We start from the raw sequence: 22,102 nt of genomic DNA, 5'->3' as shown, positions 1-22,102 counted from the left end.
CACAGGCAAAAGGGTGATTACTATACCACTTCCACTTTAAATTCACAAACTAAATCATTGACGGAAAACAAGAAACAGAAAACGAAAATTGAACAAAAAATTATTAATCCTGAGCAAAAATAATATATATGACATGACAAGAAATAACACTGCATGAATCATTCTCTGTAGTCTATATACTGTAATATTTCATATACATATATGTGTTGAAATATTGTATCAAGATACATGTAAAATAAGAAAAAAAAAATTGAAAATATGACACTGCAGAGTACTATAATGTCTCACATCTTACATGTATGAAAGTAAACGTATGTAATATTGCACCCACTTTGTTGTAACCCCACTGTGTATTGTAAGTGTTTCAGTGACACTAATAACAGCAGAAATAACATGGCTGAGACCTCTTATAGATGGATTTGTCCCACGGATAATCATCTGACTGGCCACTAGAGAGAGCTCTTTACAAAAAAACACTACTGATGTCTCTATTGTGAGACACTGTCAGTGAGAGTAAGGTCCAAGCTCATCTGTGTGTCTTCTTTATAAAAGCCACTGTGTGCAGGCTGATGGCAAAGTTTTTGCCATACAAAGGAAACATCAAGTAAGCGACACTTCTGAATATAATTTTATTAGTTGCCTCCCAACAGAAATATTGTCAAAATAAAACAATCATGTCTTACAAGCACAGAAATGCACTCGTACGGTACAAGAGGCACCTGTTGTTTCTTACACAGGAAGCTGCATGGTTAGAGAGGGTTCCTTACAAGGACTTTATGTGAGGTTTAATAATTGACTTTGGAAAAATAGAGTGGAAAAAGTATCGTACATTTACTCTTACTGAAATTAACCAAACACATACAGCACATAGTTTAACTTACAGAGGCACAAACAGTAGTTTTATCCATAAGTTTCCATCATTTTTCTCTATTTTTGTTACTGTATATTCTCTTTTCTAAAGTTCATAGTTACATTTTATACTGAAAAAAGAATAAATATCAAATAATATAATGTTAACAATAAATATGTACCGGTATCATTAAGAATATCTCAACAGTGTTTAGTAAAACTGAAAATATTACAGTATCTATACTATATATAGTATTCAAAAGAGTGAATGTGTGATAAGCAGAGGTGCAATAAATATATTAAATAAAGTAGAGTGTAATACTCGTTTTAAGTTATCAGACTATTTTAATATTTCAGTGAAAGATACATGATGATGCGGGTTTACAAATGTGTGTCACTTGTCACTTTTGAAAAATGACTTAACATGAAATAAATCTTTAATATATGAATAATCTAACTGTTGTGCCAAAGAATTGGTGAACATGGTGATATAAATCTATATAAATACATTAGCTAAAATATCTAGATTTGTATTTCTTTAATGGTCTTGATGCCAGTAACATATTCTGTGTAAAGCATCATAAATCCCACATCAGTTTTTTAATACATTAATAAGTTAACTCTTTCACTGTAAATCAAAATTGTGTCATTATCACTATTAAAAGTGAAAACAACTATGGTTAAAACATATTTTTCTCAGTAAAAGTGAGTTATTTGGGCTGATAAATTCTCTGTATTTTGGCAAACTTGAGAACAAATACAGTACATGACAGAATTAGCAGCTAAAAACATTTTACATAGATGAAAAATGTTTTGCTTATCAAAACCTTTAGTGATATTATATACAATAAAATGTGAGAATATTTTGTCCAAAAATGTATCAAACTTGAATATACCATACACTGCATCACTAGCCTTTACTATTCATGAAACACTGTCACTTTTGTGTCTGCACTAAAAAAAAATAGAGTGAGGTCATGACAGAGCATGGTCAAGCAGAAATGAGCAGGAAGAGCAACAGTACAGGTTCAGATTCACATCTTATTAAAAAATATCTGCATGTCGGTGGGTACATTATAATTTTCTCTATATCACCTGATCCATCTCATCCCTGTCTCAAAATGTTGAGCGCATTTTGACCAGACAGCAGCATACTGAAGCCTCTGTTGGACAACACTCATTGAGTTTCAGTGTTGAATCTGAATCATTAAGCTTTGGCTGTGGCGGACTCTGTGTCAGTCGGCTTCCTGGACAGAAACCACACCTTCATCGGTTCCTTCTTCCCTTTCATGGTGACGGGGCCCCGGTACTCCAAGTTAAACTGAGGGTCGGCATTCTCAGCAGACTGCAAACATCTGTAATACAACGTCAACACCATCGCAAATCACTCAAACTACACAGTCTTTGGGATTTTCATCAGTAGTCTTATTCTCACTAACTCTATGATAAGATTTTTGTGTCAACATTTTAAAATATACAGACCAAAATTACAGACATTCTGGTTTATGCTTTAAATACATTCCAACTTGTCCTTCATGTTTAATATTGACATTTTGTTAACAAATCTCTTTTAATACTGTCCTTCACACCTACCTAATTTCTCTACAGCCTGTGATTAAACCCAAACAGGTGAAAATATGCCACTGATATGAATTAAAGGTACTACAAAAAATGTTTAACAGGTTATGAAACAGTCTCGATTTATTACTGATGCTTCTATATGACCCACACAAGCAAACGAGACCATCCGCGAGATGATCGGCTGTTTCTATATGGTCATTCCTAATGCCTACCACTGGACCAGAGTCCCCTTGAAATCAAATAAAGCAAGCCTGTGTTTACATTTTCCCAGCTGAAGTTATATTGAATAGTACCCTAGCCAGTTAAAGGAGAAATCTGTAATATATTTACTGTAATTTATCATAAAATGACCATGATATGCAATCAGAGATTAAGGAAACACTCTAAATTGAAATACTTGCTACACTACAGCTCTAGTGTTCTCTTTTTAAATTTCTACTCCAGGTCTGTTTTAGTTTGCCTGTTTCACATTAATTAGAGTTAAAATAAATGCAGCATCTTTGCCGAATGAGTTATTGTCTGTTTATGAGTCAGAAAAGAATCTTTTAGAAGGAGTAGATATTTATAATGGTTAAATTGGACAATATGCTAATGGAGTTTGGCAGGTAGTGACTGAACTCCAACTCCAGAGTGTGTATTGTCATCGCAGTGGGCTTTTGGGTTTTTGTGTACAGGATAACAGGCTTAGCTTCATATTGACAGATAACTGACGGTTAGAAAGAGCTGATCAACTTACAACGTAGGACTCATTGCCGCTTGTTATTGTCAGTTTACAATGTTGCACTAAGCTTTCTGTCTGAGCTGCTCTGCATTTGAGGAGGAGGGGACGGGGCAAATCAACCTGCTTCAACCATAAATTGTATATTAAAAGGAATTTAACCTATTTAATATATCATCTATGGCTCTAATTGGCTGTTTGAACTGCAGTTCTCAATTTTTAATGCACAGTTGCTACATAATGCTACTTTAAGGAGAAACAGGAGGAGATTTTTATTTAGATAATTTTATTTCTTTACACACACTAGTACTTTTGTCCATACAGGCCTCCAAAATCAACAACATACGAAAGTTCCTTGTGGTAGCTTTTTAGGAGATACTTCTACTTACCGGTAAGTGTATTCTGAGACATTTATTTTCCCCTTTTCACCGGTCGTTTCTGTACGACTTGTGAGGTTGACTGTATTTCCGAAAAGGCAATATCTGGGCATCCTCTGGCCAATCACCCCAGTCACCACCTCTCCTGTGTGGATCCCAATAGTAATCTGGAATGAAAGGGTAGGCAAAGTTAGTAAATATGGAAAAAAAAAATCTTAATTTCTTGTCAAGTACTGGCAAAAGTAAGCTTAAATATTTATTTAAGATATCCACTGCACTAACCGTTAGTTATCTGCCACAAATTCATTACTAAAAGCAACACTTGATTTATTTACTACAAAACTCTACCAATAAAAAAATGCACAGTTTGAATGTGAGAAAAACTACCCTTGCCTTTGAATAAACCTTTGTAAATGTCAGAATGTTTTGTGCTCCACAAAAAGAGATTAAAAAAATGTAAGCAACTATCCAGCTGAATCCTGCTCTTAGTCTGCTGGCAAAACTCTTAAAGTTATCAGCTAATAAGGTGCAACATTTGCTGGGTGGATATAAGGTAAGTTCACCAGAAAGCACTCTATGCTCAAAATTAGATTTTCTTTTTAGATTTGCAATAAGCTTGCTATTCCAAAAGTAGCTCTAGGCAATCTACAGACTAATATTTACACTTCAACTTGTAGGCACTTGAGCGCTTGTTGTCTTCAGAGCATGAACAAGTTGTGAGTGTCTGGGACAAATGAGAATCTATTTTTAGACACTGGATCGTGAGATGATTTGAGTCTGTTTCTGCTGCTAAACTGAACTCCTCCTCAGCCAGTGCCATGTCCAAAAATAAACAGCCTTTTGTTAACCAGACATCATTTTCCAGAGTTAAGTCTCAACAGTCATTGATACAATAACACTCTCCAACAGTCATTTAAACAAAAGTCTGCTGTTTTTTATCCAACTTTTCACTGCTTCATTACCTCAGTTGGGAAATATGTCCAGATGCACAGATTATTCTATAATCAATCAGCAAAAAAATCCTTGAAGGCAAATGGTTGGTGTGGGTTGAATGACAGTTAGTAGTATTTGTAAGCTGCAGAAGGATGACAAGCACACGTGAGTGTGTGTGTGTGTGTGTGTGTGTGTGTGTGTGTGTGTGTGTGTGTGTGTGTGTGTGTGTGTGTGTGTGTGTGTGTGTGTGTGTGTGTTTAACTAATATTTGAAAACTAGCAGAGCAACATTATGCCTTAATTATCTGCCAAAATAACAGATGCATTACTAAAAATAGAACGTGAAGATAAAAAGTCTGAAAATCATGACAAAGACTTACAGTTTTGATAATCAGTAATCGTTTAAAGGAAAAATGTCAAACATTTGCTGATTCTATCTTCTTTAATGTGATGATTTGCTGATTTTCTTTGTCATTTGTGATCGTGAATGAAGAATCTTTTGGTTTTGGACAGTTTGTTGGACAAAAGAAGCAATTTAAAGACATCACTTTGGGCTCTGGGATATTGTAAGTATTATTTTTCACATTTTTTTGACATTTTATAGACTAAACAATTAATCCACTGATCATGAAAATAATCAGCAGATTAATTGATAATGAAATTAATCAGCCTAATATAGTGAAAACAGGGGTCGAAAAAATCAAGAAATACTGCTAATAGGTATTCATGTACACACAAAAACCATTTTCCAATATAAAAAAATTAATTGTCAGATCTTTGTGGCCTAAATTGCCAGTTGATGATATTATTTGGAGAAATATTAAAAAAAAAAAAAAAAAAAAGCTTAATGTTTCAATGTTACAATGATTGATTGATTGAACATTGACATTGCATTGAAAATATTATTACACTTTTCTGTCGGTACCCTTTTCCTATATTTATTTATTTATTTATAGGAAAATATTTATTTTTTTATCAAATTTACCTACTTTTATCAAATTTCTCTCTGTGCACTGCAGCCCTTGTCGCTGCGCAGTCTACACTTGAAGACAGCAATGTTCTCCCTCCACAGTGAGCCTCACCTGGAGGAAGGAGTGCACAGAGAGTGCACCCAATCAAACTAAAAGTACTGTGGCACCGTTAGCACCGTCTTTGAAGTGGCAGCATAAACATACTCTGATTCACTGAATTAATTTAGCGGGAGGCAAGACTACTGTGTTTCCACCTCTCACCACGATAACTGTTTTCTAAGCAGCTGCACTCATAAAAAAAAGTGTGAATTAGAGTGCTCACCCTCACATTTAGTAGGTATTGCTGAGATAGAAATGAAAATGTATATTACATGCTATATATAACACCCATCTGGTGTATTTTCAGTATAGCTTAGCTGGTGTAAAATACATACAAACTGAGGTTGCTAAAAGTATTGATGTTTACATACTTTGGTGATACCACATGTTTAAAATGATATGATCTCTGTTAATTATACATTCCATAGTATGGAAACCTTTTTTAAAAAAACAAAGACCTCTGTGCTCTTGCAAGATCTCAGTTCAGTCTTTATTGTCCTGCCTCAAATTTGGCTTGCGGCAAAACCAGACAGTGTTCAGTGACTTTTTGTGTACATATTAATTGTAAAAGAAAAAAATATCCTGTTGTGCACGCCTAGGACTTTTTCCCTCAAAAGAGGGATCAAGTATAATTTTTTTTAACTAGTGTTATAGCAAAGTTTAAAATTCTGGTATTGTGATGACATTTTTACAAATAACGGTATGTAGGCTAGTATTTTACGGTTTTGACCTTTATCATACAGAATTTTAAGTTTATAGCCGTACGATACAGTAAACATTTCTGAATCTTAACGCACCTGTACTGGTTCATCATCCACTTTGACTTGTCCAGCAATCTCCAGCATATCCAGAGCGAGGTGGCAGATTGACTTGGCGTGGTGTGTGCACGGCTCTGGTAGGCCGCTCACTGTCATGTACTTATCACCCACTGTTTCAACCTGTACAGAGAAAAACATTTTATCTTTTTCACTTGAATCATATCACATCCTACTTTGCTTTGCTTTAGTTTTGTATCACGTAAATTCATCTGTTCCCGCTGTGCTTCAAAGGGTTTTTTTTAAATGCACAGTGCAGCTAGAAATAAACTGAAACACCCTGAAATAAACACTTAAACACTTACATCAGCTTTAAGACATCCAGGGCCTCTTTGAGCCCTGCTAAAACCCTAGGACCACCTAGCCATTCAGCCTGTAGAATAAATATTACTTCTTTTGGTGACCCAGTGCCTGAAGCCGATCCCCTGGAAGTGCTGAGGTCTGTTTGACTTCTTAAAGTGCATTCTTGTCTGAAAGCCTGGAGTGTAAATCTGCTGCATGAGGCCTATAAAGTGGTGCAGATCCTGTGTAAAACTACACTGTGTTTTGGTGAAAAACGTTTGGTGAAAAACTCAAGTCAGTTGATATAAATACTCTCTTCCTGACTCGTATGTGCACAATTGCGTAACATTAGTCACCAAGAGTCACTGATGCATTCAAGCTGAAGACCCAGCAAAGAACAAAGTAGTTAAAAGCACCCAAAATCTTAATTTTAGATAATTGATTTGATCTTTTTTTTTTTTTTTTCACGGCACTTCACTTTTTATTCCTTTACTGAGAGAAATGTACACAAATGCATGATATACTGTCACGGTAAAATTCTTGCTTCCGACCTTGTATACATAAGGGTTATTCCGAGAGTCTGTCAAGATGTCAAAACGTGTGTAAACATCATTGAGCAGGTTGACTATCTTGATAGCTCCCTCGGCCGAGGCGTGCTTGCTGCAGAAGGCGTTGAACCCTACGATGCCACTGAAGAGGATGGTCACGTTGTCGTAGCGTTTAGCTGGAACAGGCCGTTTGTGTCGCAGCTCATTGGCAACAGATGGCGGCAGAACGGAATAGAGCAATCTGAAAGAGAAGAAGAGAAATGAACATTTTGAGAAAAAGCATATTTACGGTGTACTCGAGCAGGAGAGTAATGGGGCTGGGGCCGCCAGACTGAAGTCCAGCCTTTGGATCAGCATTTTATTTGCTCACCCGCCACCTTTTGGTCATTTCGCTATGTAAGCTGCTCTCAGATGGGAGGGTGGTGTTTCTATGGTAACTGGTTAGATCATGGCTGCCTGTTAAAAGCAAAATACTTTCCATGATACATCATAATTTGAGGACACATAATACATAGACAACAAATAAGTCACACATCTAAACATGCAAACAGAGCATTTTTGTGCAACATTTTAAAAATCTGCATAGTGTTTTTCTCTCTGTAAGGTGCCTGAACAGCAGCAAAAATAGCATAAATCTGTTTTCATGATCAGAAAACATAGTGTTGTAAGGCTCTTTAAAGGCGACGACAGTGCAGCTGCAGTTCTCTTAAATATTTAGAGAGGAGCCATGAATTCTAATCAATGTTCGCAGCCTGAGGCACTCTGAGACTGGAGAATGGCGAGAATAATAATACAGTGATCCACTGGCAGAGAGGAAGTCTGTCCCTATGAGAAGATACAGCCACTACAGCAGTCTTAATAAAGACCACGCTCCACCTCCATGCTCCTCTCCAGCTGTCACCCACTGCTGTGCCAAATTACTATGACAGGCCCTGTTCTGAAAACCAGAGTGAAAAACAACTGCTTAGTCGAGTACAGTATCAACTTGGGTACAACAATAGATTCTGAACCTAGGTGGTCCTGCTGTCATGAAGCCTCAGCGCAAGTGTACGAGACTGAGGCCTATTAGTGTCCTGCTGTATCTTCAGTGCTTCTTGTCTCAAATCCATCCTTAAAAGGGAATACTTGACGAGACAACTCTTTTTATCTCACAGAGAGACAGACTAATGAACCATCTTTGCCTCTTACTTATCCAACAAAGAAAGATGAAACAAGAATAACAGCAGTGTTGTGATACATTTTATTGTAGTGACTCAAAACCTACAGATAATGACAGGGCTGTGGTATGTAATTATACGTAATTTTGACTGTAATACACAATATTTCTCAATACCTTACTCGAGGAAAAGGTTTGTGAGTGAATGAAAAAGCCACTGCCATAAGATATATATTTCTAGTACAAAATGTTATGACCTTTCTCTGATCTTTGCTTTTTACAACGTAAATACATGATGAACATTATTTAAAAAAAAATATCTAATTGCGATTATTTTGAGTGATATTGCAAATGTAAAATGATTTGTGATATTAGAGGGAATGATAATTTTTGCATCATCAATCTCATTTTCATTTAACAACACATGATTATGGTATGTGTACTGTTATGTTGTATGATTTTTGTAGGGATCTGTACCAAACAAAGATGTTTACTCAAGTATGTAGATTATAATATGTAAGACATATTTGAAGTATAACAATATTTAATTTAAAATGGTATTTGCCTTTAACAAATATTATAGCACCATAGCAGCACCATGCAGCAGGCCATAATGTGATTTCGATAAGATTTCATTTAATCGTTCAGCCCTAATAAATGTTTAACCTCATCAGGCCTCTAAATATTAATTAACAGTTTTGGAACTTTGGAATGTGTGGAATGTTTGGAACTGCTCACAGGTCATTGACATATGACCTATGAGACCTATGAGTACTATGAGTTCCCAAATCAACTTTACCATGTCTTAAAGGGTCACAAGTTAAAAGCATTTGGGAATTTCGGACTCATAAGTCTCACTTTTGGCACAGCCAACATAAGGAGCTGTCAATACCATCAACAAGCTGCCTAACTGGGCCAGTGCTTGAAAAAGTTATTTTCTTTAAATCATCAATTTCACTTCAATTATTCTCTAGACATTGATGAACCAACATGTGCATCAATCCTAAAACAGCACACAAGCTGAAATGCCTGAACCTCCATTTTGTCTTGGAACACATGACTGGGTTGAGAATGTTGATTAAATACATACAGATGTCAGGTTTGTTGTAAATACCCAACAAAGTTTGATAAGTCAGGGGAAGTATAAATATTTTTCAAGCAAGCAGATTCTTGACTCACTTGTCCAACTAGACCAGTGGCAAAAAAAAAATACTATTGTTGGACCCTGGCATAAATATTATGAATAATATTTAATGCCATTGTTTGAGTGGTGTTTTATCTTAATGTTTGCAATTCTTAGATTGCTGATGTTGGATCAAATAAATAGCTAGCATTTTTTTTTAACTATTAACATGATGCATTAAATGCACAATATATAAGTTGTCCCATGAGGGGTCTCTAAGATTTTTGTTTTCTTTAACTGAAGAAAACAACTGAAGTTAAAAATCTATCTGACATTAATGACAAATCATGTTCATGAACAAGGTACTATATTAAGCTTTATCTGTGTTACATTTCACCATATTACCTGGCTTGGCGACTCCTTCCTTATTTTCTGACGTATACAACGTAGCCCATGTTTTCTTATAGCAACTAGCAGCTAATTGGAAACACAGCATTACCTTGAATAAATTACGCATTTCTCTGTTTGTGACCATTGTTGGAAATATTTGGGATAATGTTAGTATACAAGTCAACAAAATATGTAACATATGTCTGGTGATTTTAGACATTTTAAAGCAGATATTTTACATATTATACCTTTAATGTGTGGTTGTAATTCCTGTACTAATATTGTCAGAGGAGAAATTTAGGGTTCACAAATCATTTAAGATGTAGCTACAGTTTACACCTCATTGTTAAATTAGCAACTAGTTCAAAATCTAGAAAAACAATCCAACCTGTCCGTCTTTTTCTTCTCGTCCTCTAGGGCTCGGAGTGTGTGCTGCAGCCGATCTGTCAAGATTTCCAGTTCCTGGGTCAGCTTGTACTCCTCACGGAACTGCTCGCCCAGCAGCACCAGGTCACGGGTGGCGTCGTGTAGCGGGATGTCACTCAGGTATAGCCCCCTTCGGGTGAGATCATCGAGGTTCATGACACTATAAAAACAGAGAAAGGAAAAAACAGTGAGGTATGTTCTTGCAGTGTTATCTGCACAGTGAAATGGAAAAAAAATGTCTGATTTGTGTTGGTGTGTAAAAGGAAAACTGCAGACTTTTTTTTTCTCACTCTTTGTCTTTGAAGATAACGTATGACCCACCAGCAGTGAGATCACCATCATCCTTTCAGAGCTGAGCCTCCTATATTCAGATAAATGTTTCTCTTGCAGCGTGAGGTCAGACACTGTGTTGACTTCTCTGGTCAGGTGAATGAGTGTGCTTCTCTGTTTCAGCCCCTGTTATTTCCTGTCAGGCAGCAACCTTTTGTGGAAACACTGATCTTGTCCTTTGCAAAGTGCCTTCGATCTGAGGACAAGATCTCTTAAACCCTGATCCCCCGCGTCCAATATTTCACACTGGTAATGAAAGGGCCACTGAGGCTAATGGAGGTCACCACAAAAGAACCAGTGTAATTACCAGCTCATAGGTTTGCTTCTCTGTGTTTTTTTCTCTGACCATGTACCTGTACATTTTTTCTGGAAGCATAAAAGCAATATACGTTTGAGCTAACTCCAAAATTGTTTGATCATCTGAATGTGTAACTGAATGAAATACATAGTCGTATTGCTTTTGTTGAATTACAAGAAAAGCAGAAAAAATGTTTCTGTTGACATTTTTCCTACATTTCATCAATCATTATCTTGCTATCATTAAAGGTGTGGTATGCAATTCTGGAGTAAGATTGTTGATATTTGAACTCGCAGGCAAGAGCCAAACAAATACAGCCCTCCCTTCAGCGCTCCTTCAGAAGATTTATCGTTCCTCTCACCCACCTCCCCTTCCTCTTGTCCTGTGCACAAGCACGAGCGTGACCTGTTGCTAATGGGCTGGAATAGTGTTGTGGGGCTGAGTCTGAGACACTTTTTTGGAAAAAGTGCATTGGATTAGAATCATGTAACCCACCTTTAACTGCAGTTGCAACATTTACATTGAGAAAATACTGTAAATACAAAAAAGTTAAAGGATAGTCTCTAGATTTTTGTCAACAAATCCCTTTAAAAATGACCAACCATGCATTTATGCTGTGGGTATTGTTTGCAAAGACAAAGCCTGATTTACACAATACTTGGGGATATCTGTAGGAATGGTCTATGGACAATATACCAAAGACCATTAAAGGGGATAAAGGGACTATTAAAGGGGCACTTGATCAATTATAGACATAAAGATCAGTTTGCTTGTTACAAGGAGCACTGCTTCTCCTGCGCAATCAGTTTTATGTCTTCTGTGGCTCTGGAGGAGCTTTCTAAAGCGTTGGATTAGACTAACCCTCGCACAAGATGGGAATGTGGAGCTTCAGGACGAGTGACTAGAATTTAGTGGCTCCGCTGGTTAGATTGAACACTTTCTCCCAGTCCCTAATGGCTGGATGTTGTCATTCAGCATGGTGGAAAAGTGGGACAGATAACGGTTTGGTGTGTGAACGCTGTGTCAGAATAATATACTACTGGGACAATGCATAACCACATTCAGCATAGACATGTGGATGTTAACCGGAAAGGAAAGCCTGCTGGTGCTAGCACTGATGACGTTAGCTGCGTGTAATGTCATATGTGACATTGTTTACCTGTAGACTCTGTGATCCTGTTCTGTCTGAACAGATAACGCATTTATTGAGTTGTCATGTTTTGTAGGGTGATTTGCAGTGTTTATGATGCACGGCGCAAAGTGCCATGCATTTCAGCTGCATTTAAAATATAATTTGATTACTGAAGACTGTGATTAATGGTTTAAAATGGCTCTTAACACACAATACTTTTTTAGACCATGTTGACAGACAAAGTCTTTTCTTACTTTTAGACTAATCTGAATTAAAATTAAACAGGGAAATTAGTTGCCAAGACATCCCTAGTTAAAACATGGCGGTTCAACATGGTGGACTCCGTAAAAGAAGACCCACGCCCTCTGTAGATATAAAGGGCTCCTTGTAAGGTAACGAAAACACAACGATTTTTCTTCCTGCCATATTCTGCCAACAGATCCCCAAAACCTTACACACTAGACTTTTAAATTGTTTGATTGTAATTTTAAAAATGTGGCACATTATTACATTATTACACAGACAGATGACACTGATGATACCCATGTTCCCTTTATTATGGTGAATGGGTCCTGTGATGAGTTGATCCCTGTTTGAGTAGCACTGTAGTAGATGTTTAGTATAATATGCACAGAGTAGTATTGGCATTCACCAAAATACATTAACACCTTAGATTTTCATAGTCCAGGACTTTAATCTTTGCCAGACATTGGTGTATTCCCATTCAGTGGTAAAACAAGAATCTGTGTTTCGGTGTGTGTGTGTGTGTGTGTGTGTGTGTGTGTGTACTCATTCTGTGCTTCCGTCAGAACAGACTGCACTGTGGGTTTACCTGGGTGAGCAAAGAAAAAGGATGTTCTCCGCCTCTGGCAAGTAAATCATCTGTCCTTTCAATCTCAGACAGCTGATCTCCACCCCCGTCAGCTCGTCTTCGTTCTCTACAGTCTCCACATTCAGCAGGCCCTCCTGTCAGGATTACATCACACTTATGAATATTTCATTATATGGTCTCCTCTAAATCTGCTTCAAAACTGGGCACCAGTTCAGCTCACTCTGTATTTTTAAATCTGTACATTTTTTTTGCCTTAAGTGTTAAAGCTGGAGAGAATGAGTTCAGATTTCAGGTTCAGGAAATTTCAGAAAAAATATCAACTTTATTTTTTGCATCATTGCTTGAGTAGCATCCCTGGAGTGGCAGTGCTTTGAGACCAGTCTGTTCACAGTGAGTACAGTCTACTTCAATATTTTCAAAGCACTGCAGCTATTATTTTACCACATAAGCATTTACTGTCTCATGAGTACACACAAGTATGCATCTTCAACAGTTTTCTTCTGTCCCTCCTGAGCTTCCATTTGATTTGTCACTGAAATCTGTCCTTCTCAAAGCTCCATCTTTCTATTCTGTCCTTTCCCTTGCATGTTGAATACAAGTTCTTTCTTTCCGGGACATTTAGACTCTTGCGGTCTTTGCTCCATGTATGAACTGCTATATAAAATTCTGCTTATCCATTTCATTAATTGATTCATTGTTTACATGCTCAGTAATCTCCGCATGTAAACAGTTTCATCCTTATTAACAATGCTGATGAATCCCACAGAGTCAAAATGTTAAGCAGCTGCTAAAAATATCAGTGAGCTCATAAATATTAATACACAAGACTATAAACACAGCCTGTCATGTACAATCAAACCACGTATTGATCATTTAAACTTAAGTGTGTCTTAGTGCTTTTTGCCTTCAGGGAAAGTATGATTAGCATAATAAGAAAAGTATTGACGTGATTAGCTTCTAATGCTGTGACAAAAACTAAATCACATGTTGTATCTACCTTGCTTCGCAGAACAAAGACGGTGTTGATGTGAGAGAGGATCCCATGAAAACTGAAGTCAATGTGAGGACGGACCAATGAAAAGACTGAAGGGAGGATACAGGTACCAGGCTGGAGCTGGGAAATAAAGTAAGATATGCATATTTCAGTTATATGAAATTCAAAATTATTGCTTTGCTAAATAATTCATACTTTGATTCATTGCTAAATAATTCATTACTGCTGTGTTCTGGGTATCCAAAACATCCAGTACCATACTGAGTTTGAGACACTACTAAAACACAATGAAGTGCAGACTTCATGCAATATTTTTCTGCATGTAAAACAGACTTTCGCAGACAAAATACACACCTGAGGGAGGACTCGATAGATGGCGTTCCCACACTGTGTGAGCATCAGGTCTTTGTCGAACATGAGGTGGAACGGGAAAGCCTTGCAAAACGTGTACGGGCTGATGCGAGTCTCTTGTGTGCCGTTCTCCTCAAAGCCGTCCAGGTCCTCGTAGAAGGCCTCCTCCTCCGAGTCCTTCTCCTCAATCAGAAACTTGATGTGGTCGCACTCCTCGTTTTTTGGCTGGATCATCTGCATCAGATGGAGTTAAATAATCAATCGAATATTGATGTTACTGTTGTAGAACTTACATAATAAAGTTGAAATTAAAGCAGCAGTTTTTCTTGCTGTTTATCCATTTAGATTGTTTTGGAGTTATCAACCATAGAGAGATCCAGAAATCATGACTTGGTCACTCAAGATAAATCACAGACCTTGTTGTGAGCAGTTACATGTACAGTAGGGACTATGTTATCTCTACCGAACTATATCCACTACCGGTATCACCAGGCAGAAGGACGTGTGCATCAACTCATGGACAAGAGGCTACAACTAAGCCAAAGAGAACGCCATTAATGTTTAGATTTCGCACCGTCACTAGCACAAGCCTCTCATCTATGACTAGATGAGCGCTTCCTTCTGCACAGTGATACGGATGGCGGAAAGAAAATAGTTCCTGCCTGAAACTTCTCATAACAAGGTCTGTGGGTTAGCTTTGAGTAACTGAGTCATGACGTCTGGAAAAAGATACTGCTGTTGAGTTTTTCAGATGTATTGACTTGGCGCTTTGAGCATCATAAGCTGAGCGCCATCTAGTTCCATTATATCGGAGAGAAAGAAGACACCTCTCTCCAAAACTCGGCAACTCACACCAAAACTGAGATGGATAAAGGATGTATTTTTGATTTTGGGATGAACTGTCCCTTTAAATTTAACTTGTCTATATTGTGGAACATTGTCATGGCAATAAAATGTTTCTAATTAAATATTCCACCCACACAGTATTAGCATCATTAATATTATCCAATTAATAATATTACTGACATCAGTTCTATTATTATCGAATTAAGACGTGAAAATGACATTATTCAGTGGGTTTATGGGCATAAGGCATGCTGACGTCAAGCTGCTGTCTCTGCACCCTGTTGCCACAGCAACAGTGGCTAATATTTCCAGAAATTGGGTGTCACATTTGTAGCGTCTGCCATTTTCTGTTCTTTCATTACACACAATTGCTGAAAAATATTATCCTGTCTGTGCAATATGATTAGGTTTGAGAGAAAATGTCGCTCGCTTATGAAATGAAGAGGAAACTCTAGCTATAGAGCAGGGGATGTCTCAGGAGAATAATACGCCACAGTTATTGGTGCAGATTGCAAGCTGTGTGTGTGCACATTAACATACAAATAAAAATAGGACAGTTTATGATACCAAGTTATTCATACTAGTTTAGACAAAAGCTGATTAAATGAGCCAAGGTAAAAATATGGATCTCTCCTCCAGATGAAGGATCTAAAATTGCAGTCAATGGCCAATTTAAATCCATCCGCAGTTTAACAAAGTTAAAATGAAACTGTGGAAGGAAAAAAACACTCCTTGAAAGACTCCCAAGCTAGAGACTCTATAACTTAGATCTAAAAATATCCTCTGACTCACAGACATTAGCCAAAAATTCACTGCTGAACTGCAGTTGTCACAGCGCAGCTCTGTTCCCGTTTGGGTATTTTGAAACTTTCTGTTGTTTAATCTTCACATTATAACCTCTTCAATTATTCTCTCAGACACATACAGAAGCGCGCACATTCCGACTCAAAACATTACAGCAGATAAAAGGCTTCATTGAATGTTGAATAGAATAAATTAGAGAGGAACAGGGAAAAATGTAAAGTCATCTTCATTCATCATCCGGAGCAGAGTGAGCCATTGGAGCTGTGGGCTCAGTCTGCACCAAGACAGAACAAAAACAGACCAAAGCAGACCTTCATCTCTATCTCCGTTCCGTGGATCTGTTGAGCGACGGTTTTAATAATGCCAATCACAATGTCTTGCAGGCCTTCTCTCTCTGAGTAGTAGTGAAGAATCAGATTGTTTCCCTTCTCCGCATCTGTGCAGCGGAACGAAGGAGCCCTCATCCCAGGATAGATGGTACCCAGGTGGTCATGTAGAGCATCCAAATTCTAAAAAAAAAAAAGATTCACAATGAAATATGAAACATTCAATCAAACCACAGTCCATTAAAACCTGGCTGAGGAATAATGAGTTAGATGGTGAGGCTGTACATTACACATGACAAGTACTCCAACTCCTTCAAATAGGAGCTGTAGAGGCTGAGATTAGTCTCACGCATGAGGTCAAGTTCCACAAATGCTGGATCCTACAATTTCCATAATGCAACACATGCATCTTTTATTAGATCTCCCTGCAAAGTAAATGCACACAAGTTTAAAACTGGGTCCAAGCAGACTTTCCAAAAAAAAAAGTCTGAAGCCCAAGATGACCCTGGTGATGTCAGTCTGACATCATCAGGGATGATTTTCTCAGATTTAACACTATGGATGCGCAATGATATCAGCATGTCATTGGTACTGGCAATTAAAAGCTTTAAATTGAAATACTGTTCCAAAATGAATATTTCTGCCACTGTTATGACACCTCTTGTGCATTCAACTCAAGCATGTTTGTGCCGTGGAAGTTTTAAAACTAAAAAAGTTGCAATTTAAATGTGTTTAAATGTGAATGTTCAATCAATGTCTTCAAATAGTCAGTGATAAAACTTAAACTTCAAATCTATTTTGATTGTCTTTTCACTGGTGACCATAGTTTTCTGAACGTCCTCTCAACAGAAAAATGCTCACTGGTATTTGTGAAGAACAAAGAGAAACGGGCACCAGTCAAAACAAAACTATCAGCAGTAGTTTTCTTATTTTGCCCAGTGTACATTTGTAAAATCACTGTATCTTATGTCTGCATTTGCTAGTGGGTCGTCATGAGAAGAGTAGGCATAATAATAGTTTCATTGCAGGAGAGACTTTAAGTTAGGTGGAAAAAATGTACTGTATTGGCATCAGCAAAATGGCAAAAAAATGAGATGGAAAATACTGGCATATCAGATATAATTCTGTGCAGCCCTACTTGACACCACACCTGCAGAGCCACAGGTTAAGCAGCACTGATTGAAATGAGCAGGCTGACGTCCATAATCTAATTTAAGATAATTCTTAAATAATTCATGTGTAAAATAAATGGAATACACCTTTAAACATTCCAAGATTACAGATTATTTTAGTTTGTTTTACCATCCAGCTCCCCTGTGTGAAAAGAGAAGAGAGCCTACCTGCAGAAATTCACGAACATTTGATCCTAACACTCGCAAGATGGTGTCATATCCCGACTCTTGGCAAAACTCAAAAAACATCTTCCCAAACAGCTGAAGGATGTCTCCTGCATCAATCTCTGAAATACAAAAAGGATCTCATCAGTATGTCAGTTTGTGATACAATTTCTTACGTTATAAAGCTCCATTTTTTCTATCATAGACCACACATTGTGTCATTTTTATTTAATTATTAAAAGAAAAAACATGTTGTCACTTACTGAGAACTTTACTTGCAGCAGCAACAAGATCGTATGTTTTGGCATCTTCATATATGATTCTAACCAGGAACTGACCCTCGATGTCGAGCTGAGCCTCCCTCCTGAAAACAAAGTGAAGTTATCACTCACAAGCTACAGCAAATGTCACAGCAGAAGTAAACAGTCAGTGTGGGCAACTTGTTCAGGCAACCAATGGCTTTGCCTTCTTGGAATTGGTTTTATATTGTTGCTTAAACCACAGAGAGACTTTTGTTTACAGTTTAATTCAAAACTGCTGGGTTTTATTTGTGTGGAGTCAGTGTGAGCCACCGTGATTTATATTACAGTAAGATTAAAAAAAGTTGCTTGAGTGCTTGTGGTTTTAAAACTACATTTTTGAACAAGTACAGGGAATCAGGTTTAGATCTATTGCAGTTTATTTGATGCAAAGCACAGCTCCATGCTCAGAGTGCACTTTGCCGCTTATATTTGCCAATCCAATTTACACAAAATTGTCAGAAAACCTAATGAGGTTCTGATTACTACTGTTTAACTAAGAAAACAGAAATGATTTACAGGCCTGACGAGCAACTGCTGTTTTATCAGAATGCCTAACAGCTGAAAAAACATACCAAGCCTTGAAAGCTTTTCTAAAGAAAATAAGAGTTCATTTTTAAATTATTCAGCCCATCAAAGTTTGAAATCAGAGCGAACATGATAAATTGTGCTTTAAATAACAATGACTTACAATTGCCTAGATAACAAAAAGATGCTGCAAGGAGCTTGAGTTTTTTGGGGGTTTTTTTGGTGGCTGAAGAATGACCACTTTGAGAACATTTACACAAGGCAGCTGCTGCTGGATTTTTTCTTCTTTTTTAGGAGGGGTCAAGTCTAGGTCCGTTAAGAGTACACATGAATAATAAACTACGGTTGCGTCAAACATTTCAACATGCTGAAAAAATGAGATGTTAATATTACAGTGAAGGACTGGAATTACATTCCTCATACTATAAGCGTGTTTGTTGGAATGAAGTGTACCACATTCTCCCTCTATGTGATACAAATAATGCATTGGTTTAGAAAATGCAGTTAAGACACAACCTGTCAATGGTGGAATGTAAGTAAATTAGTAAATGTACTCTAGTGCTATCCTGCAAGTTCCATTTTAAGGAAGACCCGTAGCCACCATTGAGGACATTGAGGTCATGTCCTTAGTCAAACAAATAAAGCATAAATAAAGGGTTCGCTATTTTCCCACCAGAATTGTGTTCTTGGCCATCTGCAAAGTCCCTGTCCAGTGAAAGCTGAGTTTCTCTCCATCTTTCAGATCAACTGACAATTTTCTACTTCTTATGCTAAATAAACCATTTTTAAAGGAAAGCTAAGTTTATTTATATGGCGCCATTCAGACACAAGGCAATTCAAAGAGCATTACAGAAACATAGAAATGAATGCAAATAAAACAATAACATTAAAATTCCATTTAAAATATCTTAAAAAACAAAAGGCAAAAACAAGCCAATGAATAGTTAATACATTACAGAAACTGCATTTGAAAAGCAAGAAACAAAAGAATTTGCACTAATTTTAAAGTCCACCATTTAAATTGAATTACCTAAAAATGCAGTGTTGCAAAGCTGCCATCAACATTGTTTGTTTTGAGACTGATGTTGATGAATCTGTTGATGAATCTGAGAAATCATTTTAGATGGTTATTTGTTTCTTGGGCAGGTCTTGGACTCATGACCTCAATAGTTCTAAAACCCTCACTACCACCCTGTTTTGAGGTACTTGAACTTGACTTGAGTGCTTCTATTTTCTACTACAGATTTCAGAGGAAACAATGGTTCGTTTTACCACACATGTATTTGACATTTAGAATTAGTAGTTACTTTGCAGAAGCATTTTTTGCATAAAAACATATTGCCATTTTATAAAATATAATATATTGTTTTGTATTAAACTACCCAAAAAATATAGAATGCATTTTTGAAAAAGTTACTTACACATTAATGCATTAACAATGACAATAAAAAACACTCACAGGGACTCTATTTACATTTTTTAAGTACTTTTACATTGGATACTTGTAAGTACATTCTACTGGTCATACCTGTGTATTTTTACTTGATCTGTTGCAATATCAGATTTTCACTAAACAATTATTGTGGCCAAAATAATTTACAAATATAATATTATTGCAATATTTGATTTTACATTTGATTTTCACAAAGTGCCCAATCCTTATGGGTTTAGAAGACACCAAAAATACAGTTGCAGGATGCAAACAATATCTTTTCATTTGAAAAATACAGTCTATTTTACAGCTTGATCTTAAACAGAATATTTTGCCTTCTCTCCCAAGCTTGAAAAATACAATCTGCAACAATAAAGGATCTGTTTCTAAAGCACAGCTCAAATTTCTCATCCAGCCAAAAGAAATCAACATAAATAGGGCACATTTTACTACAGCAATATCTATAGAAAATTAAATGATTAAAATAAATAATAATTCATCTTTAAATTAGCTCAAAATATGAGTGTAGGGATGTGGAGATTGCACAAAAACAATCAAAAACACAAAATGTGCAATTACACTTAATGGATTGGTAAAAGGCAACCAGATCAAATATTAAAACAGCATACAGTATGTTTATATTATCATGTGTGTTGTGAACATGATATGATATGTCTTTTTTTTAATATCACGGTTATAGTCCATACTGGTATTTCACAACAATGCAGCGTAATTATCAGCATTAAACAAATGTCTCTCACCTATATTTCAGCCTAAATTCATTTAAGCTTTTGACTTGAAGTAAAGTTGTTGTGGGATAGAATTTAAATTGTGATATTTTGTTTAACTTTGTGTGAGTTTCAGTGTGAGCGTGCAGAGGATGAAGGTTAATCATTACAGTATATAAGCGAATGTCTGTCCCTGCTGGGGACACAGTGACAGTGTGTGAGCTGATAGTGAGCTGGGCTGCACAGTAGCTCTGTCTTGTATCCCCTGTCTGCTGAGGTCTGCTTTGCCACAGTGTAAGCCGTGATACCAACAGGGCCCAGTAGTAAACACCTGATCCACAAAACTCACTTGATGTCTTCCCACACCTCTGGGCCGTAATTCCTTAAAACCAGGAGCTCCAAGGCGTGATTCACAAAGCCATACTGTAAAATCAATGGAAAAACACGAGCAAAATTAATGTTTTTTTCTTGGAAAAGACTATTTCCCTGATACACACCTGGTGCTCTAGCTGTACATGCGTGTTTTATGCGATATATTACATGCTTTAAACACACAACAAGCCTTAAATACGTGCGTTTTTTACTGTTCATCTGCTAATATGCACAGTTAACTAAAACCATAAATTATTGTATAACGGCTACATAGCGGTCTACTATCAGGAAATGTCAAACGCAAATACGCTATGTCGCGTAACAAACAGCTGATTTTAGTGGCATTAAAACATGACATACAATCCTCATATACATACCATGATGACAGCTTCTCTTCTTTATCCGTATTTATTGGCAAAAACCGTTTAATCTGACACAACATTCATCGTTTGGTACAGATGCTGGGTGTCTCTGCGTCCATTCCTCCTATTTTCCTCACCTAGTAACTGACAGCCACTCTGTCCAATAGTAGGTCAGAGATGATCTTACGTAAGACACCGCTGACCAATGAGAAGGTAGAGATGTCCAGCTGATGCTGGTGAACCTGAAATCACCGCAGGCAACTAACGTTACATTTGTACAACATATTTGACGCTGTGGACTTTATTATCTGCGTACTCTAAGTCAAAAATAACGTATCTAATAAGATAATAAGATGTGTTCAAAAACCTTCAGTAAAAGGGGAGTTTTTATAATGCAAACGTTCTCTCAAATATGTACATCATATTTAATCATTATTTACACTCTGGTATTTTACTTTAGTAAAAGCAGAAACACCACAATATAAAACTGTTTTTAAGTTAGAATCCTCTATTTAAAATCAAAATATAGAAAAGTATGATCAGAGAAGTTGACTTTAATTTTAAAAAGCAAGCCTTTCACATTGTTGATTATTATGGACTATTATTTATGTTTTAACATCTAAATAACATTTTAATGTTAAGGCAGGACAAATAGGAACTTTGTGTTTTTATGGGTTCTTTAATCGTTTGTTTAATCCTATTGCAATTATTCTGATATAATACTGTTGTAATATACTGTGATTGCAATGTAATATATGATTTGTGATTAGTGGGAATAATGGGTTTTTTTTTAATTTTCACTATATATATATTGCATTGTGTTATGTAATGTTTACTGAAAAAATGAAAATTTAATCTTCAAAG

The 22,102-nt window shown here is 36.7% G+C and overlaps 1 protein-coding gene across 1 annotated transcript; it reads right to left on the bottom strand.

The window, feature by feature from the left end:
* Positions 1–610: 610 nt before the first annotated feature.
* gucy1b1 (guanylate cyclase 1 soluble subunit beta 1) lies at positions 611–21,387 on the bottom strand. The gene is made up of 13 exons (XM_084715277.1): positions 21,254–21,387; positions 20,854–20,927; positions 17,781–17,881; positions 17,521–17,639; positions 16,166–16,363; positions 14,208–14,438; positions 13,857–13,973; positions 12,860–12,993; positions 10,230–10,427; positions 7,176–7,413; positions 6,325–6,465; positions 3,538–3,692; positions 611–2,204 (listed from the first exon to the last, which is right to left on the bottom strand). Exons 1-13 carry the CDS (start codon positions 21,254–21,256, stop codon positions 2,057–2,059), a joined length of 1,857 nt encoding a protein of 618 aa, XP_084571403.1. The 5' UTR covers positions 21,257–21,387; the 3' UTR covers positions 611–2,056.
* Between the last annotated feature and the right edge of the window lie 715 nt (positions 21,388–22,102).

This window comes from Lutjanus erythropterus, chromosome 3 (genome assembly GCF_056507025.1).
Source record: "Lutjanus erythropterus isolate fLutEry1 chromosome 3, fLutEry1.hap2, whole genome shotgun sequence".
Taxonomy (NCBI): Eukaryota; Metazoa; Chordata; class Actinopteri; order Lutjaniformes; family Lutjanidae; genus Lutjanus; species Lutjanus erythropterus.
Note: the sequence above shows the minus strand (reverse complement) of the source record. Positions and strands in the feature narration are given on the sequence as shown.